The 15,989-nt window shown below is 46.5% G+C and overlaps 1 protein-coding gene across 1 annotated transcript in view; it reads left to right on the top strand.

Moving 5' to 3' along the window:
- The window catches only part of LOC135365710 (homeobox protein HMX1-like), a 42,503-nt gene extending 27,251 nt beyond the window's left edge, over nt 1-15,252 (top strand). Inside the window, exon 2 of the mRNA XM_064601882.1 lies at nt 14,379-15,252. Coding sequence (XP_064457952.1) covers nt 14,379-14,884 — 506 coding nt within the window. The 3' untranslated portion in view covers nt 14,885-15,252. The remainder of the gene's footprint in view (nt 1-14,378) is intronic.
- Nucleotides 15,253-15,989: the final 737 nt, after the last annotated feature.

Here is a 15,989-nt window from a genome sequence, read left to right as displayed (position 1 = left end):
AACTTTGCTTCCAGCGCCCTGGGTCGGATATTTTCGTCGAGATTATCCCCAATATGTCGGCCGGCTGACTAACCTTACGAGTAAAGCTACTCCGTATTTTTATTTCAAAAGCTCAACAAAAATGGCAGACTCCGCACAATATCAATGCTTATCGAGGTGTCAATCGAAATGACGGACCAACGTCTGCTCAATGCCGTCTACCGTCGAACATCGCTGACGGCGATACGTCGACCATAAGTGCATAAAGCCGGCCTCTCGCGCGATAGCGCTGACCGAGAGCTCGGTGTTATCCGCGAAGCAGCGGGGAGGCGGGCATCAAAGAGGAAGGCGGGCCTTCGGAAGATCGAATTCTGGTGGAAGGGGTTCCGCGCAAACATCTACTTAATGGAACTTCCATTTATAAAAGACACGCTATATTTGCGCTATATTTGCGCCTCTTTCCGGTCAAAACAAAGCCTTTTATGAGCATCCCCCGCGCAATTATGTAACCACGACGGAGTTCTTTTTTTTTTTTTTTTCTTCTAATATGCCGGCCGGGAAATGTGTTTACGGATGTGATGACAGCGCTGTTTTATGTAGGGACGTAACTAAAACAATCTGCGTCTACACCTTTTTGAACGTGAACACAACCCTTGGGAGAAGAGAGCAATTTCTACCGTGGCAAACTTCACTCGTATCATTGGCGTCATCATCAGCGAGCGAACAGTTTCACCACTTGGCAGCTGCTTTCGGGTGTGGCACGGAAGGTTGCCATTGCAGAGTTTGAGAATGGCTGCGAGGAGAATAGGGGGGGGGGGACCCAAAACGCAAGGGCTATAACGGACGCAGCGGTCTGTCCTTGGGCACGGCATATACACTCTTAAAAATGAACTTCACCGCATAGCACGCTCCTAGCCAACCATTATCTCGAATGATATCGTTATCTGCCCTGATTTGTTGAAAACACGGGGCGTACGCCTTTTCTGTGACAATTATGAACAGCATAAGTGTCACAGAAATGGCGTACGCCCCCCGTTTTCAACAAATCAGGGCAGATAACGATATCATTCAAGATAATGGTTGGCTAGGAGCGTGCTATGAGGTGAAGTTCATTTTTAAGACTGTAGAATAGGGTTTTCACAACAGAGCGGTGCACTCTTAAAAATGTACTTCACCGCATAGCACGCTCCTGGCCATCCATCATCTCGAATGATATCGTTATCTGCCCTGATTTGTTGAAAACGGGAGGCGTACGCCTTTTCTGTGACAATTATGAACAGCATAAGTGTCCCAAAAAAGGCGTACGCCTCCCGTTTTCAACAAATCAGGGCAGATAACGATATCATTCGAGATGATGGATGGCCAGGAGCGTGCTATGCGGTGAAGTTCATTTTTAAGAGTGTGCGTTTGCGTTTGTCACTTGCAGCGCAACGGTTAAAAACATAGGATTGCGGGAAAAAAAAGAGAGAGAAAAAAAAACATCGCCTTTCGTAAAGATATCGTGTCCTTAGTAGTAAAACAAAATGGTATAGTAAAACAAAATCATTTGTTTATTGTCAATGTTTTCGCCATTCGTAAACGACATGTTCATGCGGATTCTCTGGGTCGCGAAATCGGCGCAAGTCACCTTTGGGATCCTACACTGTGTTCGAAAAGTAGCGTGCGCACCCAGAATTCAAAGAGCGCGGTTTAGGTCCTGGGCACGCGCAGTGGCGACGACGCTATTTTTTGTTATCCCAAAGCGCTTGCGTGCTCACGTGATCCCTCAAGGCGCTTATTCGAATTTTATGTCTAAGGGGGAGTGTCATATATAGTTGCGAGCTTAGAGTCGCGCCCGTCTGCTGGCCATGTGTAGATGTCGTTTGCGGACACTTTGGGAAGGAAACTTGCTGGTTTTTCACAGACCACGATAGTGGCACCCACCGTCTCGGCTTTGTAAAACACCACCACCTACACTCTTAAAAATGAACTTCACCGCATAGCACGCTCCTAGCCAACCATCATCTCGAATGATATCGTTATCTGCCCTGATTTGTTGAAAACTGGGGGCGTACGCCTCTTTTGTGACAATTATGAACAGCATAAGTGTCACAAAAAGGCGTACGCCCCCAATTTTCAACAAATCAGGGCAGATAACGATATCATTCGAGATGATGGCTGGCTAGCAGCGTGCTATGCGGTGAAGTTCATTTTTAAGAGTGTAGGTTGGTGTTGAAGTATTCCACACTGCTGCCCCGAAGTACTTCGCGCGTCGACTCCGATTAACCCGAAAAATCACGCGACACTCATCTTTCCTTTCATTGTATGTCCGGATATGGTTCTAAAGCAAGACATCGATCGACATTACAAAAATCGAGAATTAGCCTTCAGCGACCACAGTTGAAAGACATCATTAAAGAACGCTTTACTCTCTCCCCCCCCCCTCTTTCAGTACATGCATTGAGAGAGACGCCCAAGATAAACATCGTAACCCTTATAATAAAAAGAGAGAAGAATATTAAACCGCAAAATAAAAACGAAAAGTACGCACGCACTTTGCGCAATCAGAGACATCGTGCGGCAGAGACTGCAAACACAGCACGCCCCACCAGGTATGCATTCATGGCGCGTCACGCTAATTCATCCCTCATCTTTTCCCGCATAGTCGTACATTACATATTGTAGCCGATTATCAGCTTTCTAATTCCACGTCGAATGGAGGCGAACAATGACGCGGAGGGGCTCGCACAATGGAGTGGGGTGCTTTTAGCTAACATGTGCGCGATTTTAAGAGCTCTATGATAGAGTGCATGCGAAGGGGTGAAAACGGGGGAGGGAAGTCAAAAGGGAAGGTCGCTTTACTTGGGATTGAAATTTTGCTCCAACGTTCAGGGGAGACATAATGATGGCCATCGTTTGATGGGCTGCACCGTGTTTTCAAAGCGTCTGTCGAGTGGCGGCGCCACGGTAGGGGGGGGGTTCGTTCGGCGGCTTCTAAGGCGGCTTGTGTATATAGACTAGCCACGTGCTGTGGCTTCAATAAAAGACTTCAATTACGGGGTGCAGCGGGTGGAAAAACCGCGTTGTTCAATATTTAATCGTTACCGGCAACCAGGTTTTCTGTACACACAAAGTTAATTGTGCCAGTTGATTAAGGCGCCGTAGGTACAAACATCGGGCCACTATACAAACGGCCGACGTAAATGACTACGGCATGAAATCTACGAATCCAACCACGGCTGACGACACGGCTCATGACGTATTGTTCGCTAGGCTGCGAAAAGCTGGATTTCCGTTACGAAAACAAAAGCCAAGACGATCCATAAAATCGTAAGTGACATCGCGAACTGGGCTATCGGGCGAAAGAAAAGAAGTATATAGCATTTGCTGGACTCGCGCTCGCCTGTAAAGGGTGCTCCGCCGCATAAAGATCCAGCGTGTGGGGAAGCCACCTTTAAGTAACGCCCTTCCAAAGTTGTAAGGATATCAAATTCACGAATCCCCTCACCTTTTCAGCCTCAATTTATCGCCGTACCTATGTCGAACAGAGACCTCAAACTACACATAAGCGGGAAGGTGCCCTAATCCCCGCCGTCCGCACGGGTCGTAACTTGGCGCGCATTCAATCCGGCGACGGGACAAGGTCGTATTTCATCCGGCACGCGTCGCGTAGGATGACGTCTGCCGTCAACCTTACGACCGTTCTTCAAAAACAAACAAAACGACACTCGGGAATGTTCTCATCGTAGGTGATATATGCGTTAAAAAAAACACACACACACACACACTCCTTCCGCTCAATAAAGTGGTATGGATGACTGTCGCTTTTTTTTTGACACCTTATTGATAGTTTGCTAAAAGATGCCATGACGCGTGAAGCGACGTTTCGGATGAGAGGGAACCGCATACTGTCGTCTGCTAAGTGATGCTTCCTCCCTCTCTCACTAGGGGAAAATAGCATATACAGGCAGGAGACATTTTTGATAGGCTCGCACTTTTGCGACGTTAACGGCAGCTTTTGCTCTCTCTCGAGACTAACTCGCGCGGGATGGGAGCAATAAAACACCGTCTAGCGGGCAATAGGAGTGACGGCGGAAGGGTTAAGATGAGTCCCAAGCAAATTACCCGTGTACCCGCTGCATTCCCTGTACCCAATTCCCGAAGGGAACCTCGCGGGGAAAAGTGCTAAGTGCCCATTATCTCATTGGGCGCCCTTTCGAGTAATAAAGCCCTTCTGGCGGCCGCCGTGTCACTTTCCCTTAGTAGCGGGAGAGTTGACAGTACGCGAGAATTGCGCAAGCATTGATTAATTGAGGGCGTGGTTGCAGAGTGCGGGACGACGGTGCCATTTAAGGGGGGGGGGGGGGCTTCCTGGTAATGGATAGTGAGTAAATAATCGCGGAGGAGGAAACTGGCTTTCGCGTCCGTCCGATAGGTGACGCAAAGCGAATGCTTCGGTAGCCACAGCTTGGTTTCTACCTTCCCTCCATGATAGCCTCGGGTAATTTCGGACTTTGTGTCCCAATACGTCACAGTTACCACTGGATCCGTTCGTGGTTGTGGCTCCTATATACCGGGTGTTTCAGTTAAGTCCCCGGGCTAAATAATTCGCGAACCGGTGCACCAATCGAATAACTTTCTTTTTTACAAGTATCTGTCCGATACCACCTACAAGCTGCACACCGTGTGAATGAGTGGGAGACGCTCATTATTTATATAAAAATTCAAATGAGTTTCGTTAAAAAAGCTAACTTCTAAAGCAGGGCGCCGTCGGCATTAAAATGGGTACTACCCCTTTTGGGACCTTCAGTGGACACCTTTTAGAGAAAAATCTGCCACCGAAGCGGGTCATTTGTTGCAGTAATTAATTGGTTTCGGTTTACGTATTTTTGTCGCGGCTGGTCGCGGCGCAGCGCAAAAGGACGCTCTTTCACACCCTTATCCATCAATAAATTACGTCCTTACATTAATGAATTACACCAATGAATTACACCAATGAAATACGCCCTTTTGCGCTTCGCCGCGACCAGCCGCGACAAAAATACGTAAACCGAAACCAATTAATTACTGCAACAAATGACCCGCTTCGGTGGCAGATTTTTCTCTAAAAGGTGTCCACTGAAGGTCCCAAAAGGGGTAGTACCCATTTTAATGCCGACAGCGCCCTGCTTTAGAAGATACGCTTTTTTACGAAACTCATTTGCATTTTTATTTTAATAATGAGCGCCTCCCACTCATTCACACGGTGTGCAGCTTGTAGGTGGTATCGGACAGATACTTGTAAAAAAGAAAGTTCGTGGATTGGTGCATCCGTTCGCGAATTATTTAGCCCGGGGATTTAACTGAAACACCCGGTATATAGGTCATACTGAGTACTGGGAGGTGGGTGGATCGAATCCCCCCCTTGTGCTGTCTCAGGGTTTCGTTGGATCTTTCCAAACAGACGTCGGCTCCCTGAAGTCGGCCCGAGACGTGTGCTAACCTTCCTGTCTTCCACTGTTGTACTCCCTCCATTTGTCTATACGACGCTCATAGCCACCGTTGCTTCGCGGCGATAACACGGAATGATAAATTTAAAAAAAAACGTTACGGTTAGACCATTCTTCCAAATCAGAAGCCGGGATTATGGGGAAAAAGTTTCACGTGTCACCGGACACATAGCCTATACAGTCAAACTCCTTTATAGCGAACACCTTTTTAACGAAAATACCACTACAGCAAATTTTTTTGCGGTCCCGCTAGAGCCTATAGGTCCAATAATGGACATGCTTTTTAACGAAAATACCTTTACTGCGAATGTTTTTTTTTTTTTTTTGCTGTCCCCTGAGTTTCGTTGTAAAGGAGTTTGACTGTATAGTTTTGTGGCATACACCGGACAATCCCTGAAGCACGCACTGGATACATACAGCTGATGAAATCTGCAAAGACAACTCGGCACCCCACCACATAGTTCCCGACGTTAAGCGACGTAAAGCTACCACTTATTAAATGAGTATTGATCCAATTGTTATCAGCCCCAGTTATTGTGCAACGTTCAATTTATCCTGCTACTCTTACACTGTTAAAACAGAACTTCACCACATTGCACGCTCCTAGCCAACCATCACACCGAATGATATCATTCTGTGCATTGATTTGTTGAAAATGGGAGGAGGCGCCTATCTGGGACAGATTATCTTGTCCCAGATAGGCGCCTCCCCCCTGTTTTGAACAAATCATGACACAGAATGATATCATTCGGTATGATGGTTGGCTAGGAACGTGCTATGTGGTGAAGTTCTGTTTTAACAGTGTAGGACAGAACTTGATCGCATATAGCACGCAGGCAGCCAACCATAATCTCGAATGACATATTCTTTTCTCTCCTCATTTGTTGAAAACGGGAAGCCTTTTTATGACATTTCCGCAGTTTCGTTAACCGTCACGAAAAGGCGTACGTTTTCCACAAATCAAGTACAGTCAACCCTCGATTTATGAACCTTCGATTTATGAATTCCCTCGTTTTATGAACAGGATCACGAGAAACCAAAATTTTTACATGCGTTTTTCCCTCGTTTTATGAACCTCGATATTCGAGTAATGAATGAAATTTCTGGGAACCAACTAGGACTTGCCCTGCGTTTTTTGCCCTCAATTTATGAACGGATCGTTACGAGGTCAACAAAAATCTTCAAATGAATTATTCCGTGTTCTTACGAATGATGCCGGAACGGACGAACTTTTTTCGTGGAATTGCACCCTCGGTTTTTAACCCCTCGAAATCCGAACAACAAACGGGTTTTCCGGGGACGCATTAAGGACGACCAAGTGTAAAGCAGAAGGCATGGTCGAAAGCAAAATGACAATATATATTGCATTATAAACACAATCCCAACTCGCAAATACTGTTTCGTCAGCTCGATAGTACTGACTTAACGGAATTTTCGATTTATGAATCCCTCGATTTATGAACGATTTTTCCGGGAACCGAGGGTGTTCATAAATCGAGGGTTGACTGTATCACTCTGTGCAATATGGTTGACCTTTCCGCGTGCTATGGAGTCAAGTTCTGTTTTTAGAATTTCGTATCTCCTTTTTCCCCCTCACTGCCGACAGTGACATCAGTCCAACTGACTATACATGCATCGATTAACTTGGCCTCGAAACCATCCGAACACAAGAATCATCCGATGAGGCACGCGGGGTTTTTATCTTTTTCTTCCGAGTATACAGATGGGAGTCCGGCTCTCCGACAGGTTTCATATTGCATCGCCATTTCATCATGGGGAACCCTTTCAGGCATGGAAAGATGAAGCAACGACGGGTTATACGTGGCAGTAGAACTGCGGATATCTGTCCGCTGTAATCCTCTCGGGAGAGCATCGCGGAGGCCCCCCACTGAGCGGATCAAACGGCGAGGATTATGCCATACGATGACTTCTGGTGCCCAGATTGACTCGGCACTGGATGAAGTGTACTTGAAATACGTCTGTTTTCACTGTTGACGTATATGGCTATGCATGATGGGAAAATTGTGGGGGGGGGGGGAAATCCTTCGTATTTGAGATGGAAAAGATTTCAGCGGCGGGAAGGATACAACCGGGATTTCCACGTTTTCACCGCGATACGATGGGAGTGGAGACGGAAAAAAGGCAAAGAATGGTTTTCGATGGTACACTGTAAACTGAAAAACACCCTTATGAGTGTAAATCGCTTGTCCTATAATTGACTCCTCTTTTTACACCGTATGGTCTGGAACACCCTTTTTAGAGGGTGTATCCGTTTGAAAGGGTGCTTTTCCTTGAAAATGCCGTCATTTGCACCCTTTATACACCTTTTTTGGAGGGTGTTTAACGATCTTACACCCTCCTAAAAGGGTGTTTAAAGGGTGCAAAAGAGGGCATTTTCAAAGAAAAGCGCCCTTTCCAGGGGTGATTTACAGGGAATACACCCTCTAAAAAGGGTGTTCCAGACCATGTACGGTGTAAAAAGAGGAGTCAATTATAGGACAAGCGATTTACACCCATAAGGGTGTTTTTCAGTTTACAGTGTACTTAGCAGACATGTTACGTTTGAAAAGTACTTAGAAGTGAGCGCGTACACCTACACTCTTAAAAATGAACTTCACGTCATAGCACGCTCCTAGCCAACCATCATCTCTAATGATATCGTTATCTGCCCTGATTTGTTGAAAACGGGAGGCGTACGCCTTTGTTGTGACAATTATGAACAGCATAAGTGTCACAAAAAAGGAGTACGCCTCCCGTTTTCAACAAATCAGGGCAGATAACGATATCATTCGAGATGATGGTTGGCTAGGAGCGTGCTATGCGGTGAAGCTCGTTTTTAAGAGTGTACACCCGCGCAGCCTCTACACATGCCTCGAAATGTAATATCCCTGGCACACGGCCGTTTCCACGGTGCGCTCTTATAAAAACAACTTCACCACATCGCACGCTCCTAGCCAACCATCATCCCGAGCGAGATCGTTCTCTCCCCTGATTTGCTGAGAACAGGGGGCGTACGCCATTTTTGGGGTATTATGCAGTCATAATTGCCACAAAAATGGCGTACGCCCCCCGTTTTCATCAAATCAAGGGAGAGAACGTTGTCATTCCGGATGACGGTTGGCTAGGAGCGTGCTATGCGGTGAAGCTCTGTTTTTAAACTGTAATCGAAAGCGATGATCATCGAATTGAATGATAATCGGACGCCGCTACACGGTCACCTTTGATTATACGGGATGGTCATCAACTCGATGGGGACTCCAGATACATCATCGAAGCTGTCGATGATCATGGAAAATTGCCGGTTGCAGTCTCGTACCCAGCGAGCAAGCAAGCGGTAAACAAAAATTTGCCATAAAGCGCACTCTTAAAAATGAACTTCACCGCATAGCACGCTCCTAGCCAACCATAATCTCGAATGATACCGTTATCTTCCCCGATTTGTTGAAAACGGGAGGCGTACGCCTTTTTTGTGACACTTATGCTGTTCATAATTGTCACAAAAAAGGCGTACGCCTACCGTTTTCAACAAATCAGGGCAGATCACGATATCATTCGAGATTATGGTTGGCTAGGAGCGTGCTATGCGGTGAAGTTCATTTTTAAGAGTGCGGCAAAGTGAGTAAATACAATTAATAAAGTACAAAGTGATGTGTAACATGAGCGACCCCGTGTAATCAGAGTCATATATTTACTTTTTGCTGTTCACTATAGTGCGCACAACGTCGCGCATGCGCAAGGCACCAAGTGAGCCGTCTGAAAGTTCGTCTGCTTCCGTGAAACCAACGAAAAGAAGCAAAAATTCATTTCTGTCAATATTTGCATTTCAACGGCATCCTGCGACCATTTTCTCATCTTCTTGGTCTCTTTGCCACGGCCACTGGCGGCGCTGCCTACCGCAGATAGCAGACGACACGAAAAAAGAGGTTTCGGTTTCCGTAACGACCCCATTTTCCGCGGCCATACTTAATTATGTGCGAAGCTTATTTCTGGAAGCTTCTGATAATAGTGTCCGCTGTCAGACGCGTTGCGAGAGCTGCTCAACCTGCCCGTAGCAGACGCCGGAGGAGAATATGACTTTAATTTAATAAACAAAAACAAGTAAGTAGATCGAGTACAACGATAACAACGCAAAACGCATTCGCACATCATGAGGTAACGAATTAATTACTTAATAAGTTTATAATTCAGTTGAGTAATTTAACGTGTCAACTAACTCTTACATAAACTTGTGTACGGGAGTGTTTCTATATTTGCCAGGCGTTTCACAGAAGCATGAGCAGGTATACCATAGGGATACGTATGTAGGAAAGACAGGAGACACGATAACCATATGGATGCCATACAATGTAAGACGGAAAAGAGTGCGAGGAGGAGTGATTTTCTAAATGCTGTTCCAGCATGTCATACGTCGCGGATGACATTCATGGGGCTGACGAACCCAGGGATGCACAAAAATTAAGCTTCGGAGCGACCTCTTTTGCAGTATCGCTCGCGAAAAGGCTGAGGTAAAGTACACTCTAAATCTTTTCACACCTTTAAAGGTGTAATAGCGTGCATGGCGCACGCCTTTTTAGGTGTAATTTTCGTAACACCATAATGGAGCACGGTTTCGCACAAATTTTCTTTACTCGAGTGTTGTCTGTCCTCCAAAAATTCAGTCTTGCAACATCTCAACATTGTTCAACAGTATTGTAGACACTTGCGCGTGCTCGATTATCGATAGCGATGCATATGTGCATTAGCTCGTACCTACGATATCCAAGACATAATGAAAGCAAGATTTGCACTGACACTTGATCTTTAGTAATGCTTTCCAAATTTTGTAAAATATCACCCTGGAGATGCAATGTTACGCAACCAGGTTGAATGTTCATAGCGCACACCTTTAAAGGTGTTAAAAAGTTTACAGTGTACTGTTCCTTTGTTCAGTTGTTTATTTCCTGTCTCGGTTAATTAAAATTCTAATTGTCGCGACTCCATTAATTACTTTTTAAATTACACGCCCGTTACATTTTTAAACTTCTCCTCGGAGGATGCGGACAGTCCCACAGAACGAACGTTGCGAAACCCCTTTCCTCCCTTGAAACGTGAAAGTTAAACACATCGCATAAGACGCATTACGCGTAGAAACACTACCGGCAGGAAGGCAGAAAACATATTTTCTCCCTATTAGGGAGATCTTCCTGCGGAAGCATGGCGCTCCGGGGTGCATACGTGAGGAGACGGATTAGGGGATTCCCGGAGGGATGCCGCATCTTCTTCCATGGGGCTCAGCCCATAATTACAGTAATTCCCTTATTCCATGCGATTGTTGCATTATTCTTCGCGATATCCGTTGCCGGGAGTCGCGGAAGCGAAGGATCACGGAGTCGCAATCCTCGAGGGTGAATACCGTAATGAAATTGACGTCGTCAAACTGGCGCCTTCAGTGGAATATACGTAGTGTTCCCGGATAAATGTCGCGCTTCCTTTATCCGTATCGTGTGCCGTTTACGGGAGAATGTCCTCGCAAAATTATTTCAGTTTACAGCAGCGGCGTGGCAAAATGAGTATAATACAGCATTCAATCGCTAGTGATAGCTAGTCACGCAACAAACTGGGAGGTTCGACCGGCTGTGCTCCTTTGCACTCTCAGAAAAAAGGGTGGGTAGAGCAGTTGTACCTTTCAGGAGGTAATATTTGTCGCATATGTTGTGCCTAAAAGGTTGCAAAGTTCTACCTGCTACCTCACTCTCTGCCATGAATGATAGGGTTACCACTTCTGATTCGGTGAGCGAGGGGGGCACACGCCTTTTTTGTAGCACTATTTGGATATATGATAATTGCTTTTACCACCCTTTTACACCCTTTATCAGACGCTATGTTGACCTAGGTGGTAACTATCGGAGTTACCACCTTTTCGCACCCTTTTTTCTGAGAGTGTGAGGGTACATATCAAAATGGCAAGGAAATTCATTTGAGAAAGGCAAAATTATTATTTTTTTTTTAAAGAGAACGAAACACAACATGGAGGGGATCTAACGAGTAACTTGAACCACAGCACTCAGCACATCCGAAATCCGAATCGGATATCGTTGAACGTTTTATATCTGACGTATACTCCTCCTATCGCACGCAAACGAAGAGTACGAAGCGCATGACACCATAGCAGACGACATAAGACTCATTGGCACGCACTGAATCCAAAACTAATTTTAAAGGTTGACGTCAATATTAACCGAATGAAAATGCCTAAAATAGACAGCTACACCTAACATGACTCCATTGACGACCATGACGACCATTTTCTCATCTTCTTGGTCTCTTTGCCACGGCCACTGGCGGCGCTGCCTACCGCAGATAGCAGACGACACGAAGAAGAAGTTTCGGTTTCCGTAACGACCTCATTTTCCGCGGCCATACTTAATTATGCGCGAAGCTTATTTCTGGAAGCCTCTGATAATAGTGTCCACTGTCAGATGTGTTGTGAGAGCTGCTCAACCCGTAGCACACGCCGGAGAAGAATATGATTTTAACTTAATAAACAAAAAGAAGTAAGTAGATCGAGTACAACGATAACAACGCAGAAGGCGTTCGCAGATCATGATGAGCATATACCGAAACAGGATACGAAGACTTCGCGTCGCGAGAGACCTTCAACCGTCAAATCTCGATGGTACTGGAAGGAATCATGAACAGCTTAATTTAGTAACTGCGCACTTAGTTCGCATTCAATTAGCTTCATTAATTAAGACTTGGTTGCGTTCCTTGTATTGAAACGGATCTTTTAATGAGCAAGCCAAGCCATACAGAATAGCGCGTAGAAGATAATGAAAAGAGTTGCTGTCGCAACATTTTTTTACAATCAAATCGAAATCCAATTTACAAATACGAAGCCTTAGTATACATATGCAGGGTGTCCCAGAAAACGTGTCATTAAATTATAATTTTTAAAATGCGCCACCTAGAGTGACGTGGTCAACTGCATTTGTTCTCACTGGGTTTTTGCCACCTCCTGATGCGAATGCCATCTAACTTAAGTTTTATTATGTCACTTTTTACGAACTGAACTCGAAAAATTTGCCAAGTAAAGGTCGCTTTTTTACCCCACCAATGTGAAGCGCGAATATTGAGGAGCTATCCCATCGGAAAAAATGCCGAACATCGTGCGTTTCAGAACGCTCACAGCCTAGCGCTTGACCATTTTTTAACCTAAACCCAGCCCACACAGGGACGGTAGAAAAAGTGAGCCGAAACGTGCCGCAAATGAATGTTTTTATTTTCCTGCTTCGGTACCAGATAAGACAGGCTTATCGCTTCCTGTTTCCGCTGGTATCATGCCTTCCCTCTCCCCATTTCAAGAACTCTCACTTTTTTCTACTATCCCTGTGTGGGCTGGGTTTAGCAACCTGCTTTCCTCGGATTGAGAGCGAGGGCGCGGCGCAAAAAGTGGTCAAGCGCATTTGCTTAACTTAAAGGGGCTATGAACTCTACCAAACTAGCCTGCCGACTGTGTCGGCTTCAAACGGCGATTTTAACTTGTTGGCTGTGACACCTTTTGTGTAGATGAATCTGATAGGTCCGTATCGGTGGTGGTGGTGGTGATAGGGCTTGCCGTTGTCGGCCTCACGTATGTGGGCAACGTCACGACTGACGCCCTGGGGGAATGTGCGTCCTGGGCCGACTTCTATGGGAACTGTGCCGACATATGTCTGAAAGCGTCTGAGGAAAACCCAGGAAAAACCCCAGACAGCACAGCCGGCACCGGGATTCGAACCCGGGTACCTCCCAGTCTCGATAGGTCCGTATCTTCACCACATGTAGCACGCTGCTATCCAATGCCATCACCCCAATGACAACGTTCTCGCTTCTGACTTGTTGATAACGGGAGGCGGAGCCTATTATATATTCATTTATGTACGGCATTATGAGTACAAAATATGCTCCGCTTCTCGTTTCCAACAAATCAAGGACGAGAACGTTGTCATTCGTGATAATGGCTGGCTAGGAGCGTGCTATGTGGTGAAGTTCATTTTTAAGAGTGTAGAGCAGAATGTTATGTGTACCTCCGCATTGGCGTCTGATTGGGTGCTACAAGTCTTCAAATGACGTAACAATGGATAGAGGTATCTGGACGGCGGTACGTCTACTCGCCCGTATCCGAAAAAGAGCGCGTCTTTATATTAACGCTGCACACGTTATGAAGGAGAAGTATTAAATAATAAATTGTAAATAGAATTAAGAAGCGTAGAAGAACAATATTACACCTATTACACAACTAAATACCTGCAGATAGGAGTTATTACCTCCTTTAAACTTTAAAAGTTGAGTTAGACGACAAAACAACAACCTTATTTTGAGATGATGAAGGGGGAGTTTCATCGCCAGGGGGCGATACATGAGAGTTAGATGACATTCGCATCAGGAGGTGGCAAAAACCTAGTAAGAACAAATGCCGTTGACCGCGTGATTCTATTTATTATAATTTAATTACACGTTTTCTGGGAACACCTCTATAAAGGTAAACTACAACTAAAAACGAAGGAAGCTTTGGTGGCTAAATCGTACATGTGTCCGAAGCTATACCCGTTAATGAGGGTACAAGGCACTGACCAGCCATCGTGACCTCTGATTCATGATCAACCGTACACCAAAGAATTGCGTGCAAAATATCTGCTACTTGTAGGAAATAAAAGATGTTATCCTTGTACATTTCTAGTGGACATGACAAGTGTGCTTCGGTGTTGATGGTGTCAAGCCAGCCGCATGCTTATCAGCATACCTTTGTATGTACCTTGTTTATGTCTGAGAAACCTTGATGGATGAGCCACAATAAGATGAAACTGTTCTGAGGCTGAAATACAACCCAAGCCTCAAGGTACCCATTATTGATCGTGTCTAGTATATAATAAAGATGCGAGACGTACTAACACGTGTGCAACCTCTGGACAGTGTCCCCAGGCCCCTGCAGTGGGAGACCCGAACCGGCCTCGAGCGCCGACAGTTGTTGCCGAGCCTCTCCTAGCCCAGGCCCCGGTGCAAGTTCTCCTGCTGGCGGCCGGCCCGCAGAATCCGACGACGAAGGTGGCAACCGGAAGAAAGGCGGCGGCGGTCGGCGCAAGAAGAAGACGCGCACGGTGTTTACGCGAAGTCAGGTGTTCCAGCTGGAGTCCACGTTCGACGTGAAGCGGTACTTGTCCAGCTCGGAGCGTGCGGGGCTGGCTGCCTCGCTGCGGCTCACAGAGACCCAGGTGAAGATCTGGTTCCAGAACCGGCGGAACAAATGGAAGCGCCAACTGGCCGCCGAGTTAGAGGCTGCCAACCTAGCGCACCAGCGACTGGTCCGCGTTCCACTGCTGTACCCGGCCGGCGAGCCCTCTTCGGGCTCCGATCAAGCGACGGGCTCATTGGCCTTCTACTGTCCCGGCGCGGGTCCTCGTGCCCCTTTACTCGTCTAGAGCGGTCGGCCCATCGATCGGGCCATCTGGCGGGGGCCACTTTTAATTAGGGGCACCCGTTAATGAGCGGGCCCGATCGGCGGTGCTAATGGGTGCCCGGGGGACGCCCAGTAAACAAGGGCCAAATTGATAAAAATGGGGCCTCCATTAGACGCGTTTAATGGAGGACTAAAAGCCCCCCGCGGCACCCCCTCGGGGCCCCCACCAGAAATTACTCTGGGATTTGGCAGTCCCCGGCTACCAGGCCCAATTACCGTAATCTCTCCCCCATTATTTATTCCCGATCGCGGGGCCGGTCCCCGGGGGCCCGGATTACGCCCCTCGGCGGATTAACGCCGTAACCTGAGATGCGCCATTTGCGTAATGGGCCCTGCTTCCACTGTTTCCAATAAAAGGAGTGGTGACGCGCCACTCGAGAAGGACATACCACGTTACTTTTTCTTACACGAGTCCAGGTGCATGCGGCGCGGCTGCGGGAAACGCCGCATCCCCATCACCGATAAAAAGGGGACCACGCCCAAGATCCCTAGGGAAGGGAACAGAACCGCCCGCTGCGCCATCTCGACGTTGGAAAGTGAACGACGTTCCAATCGATTTAAACGGGGCGGAACCACACAACAGAGAAGGGAAGTCAATGAGTGCTTTTGAGTGTCACTCATCGAGGGCGCCACCAGTGGCAGTTCCTTTTTTGATGGAAGGTGAAGGGCGGCTCGTTAGAGGCCGAGAAGGGGAAAGAGAGCTTCGTATGTGGGATAAAAATTTTAAAAATTGACCAACACGTAACCAAACAGGGGTAGTGGCTACAAGAGGCAAGTGGGGCTATGGTGGTGCTGTGTGGAAATACAACAAGGCACAGGAAAGTGTTTTACATTTTCATTTTTCGCAAAGGCTTCTCCTGAAATTAGACAGTTTCTTTGCTGATTTCTTTCTTTCGACGGGAGCTTGAAGAGGCGTAACGAAAGGATGAAAAGGTTAGAAATTGATAACAAATTGATTTGTTTTTAGTTTTTTTTTTTTGCTTCCTGTTTTTTTTTGTTTTTTGTATGGCACCACGTGTTGTTTACGTGTTGGCACCACGTGTTGTACTGTTAGATCACTATCATGT

This window comes from Ornithodoros turicata, chromosome 1 (assembly GCF_037126465.1).
Source record: "Ornithodoros turicata isolate Travis chromosome 1, ASM3712646v1, whole genome shotgun sequence".
Classification (NCBI taxonomy): domain Eukaryota; kingdom Metazoa; phylum Arthropoda; class Arachnida; order Ixodida; family Argasidae; genus Ornithodoros; species Ornithodoros turicata.
The sequence above is the reverse complement of the archived record's forward strand: the minus strand, read 5'-3'. Positions and strand labels throughout refer to the sequence as shown.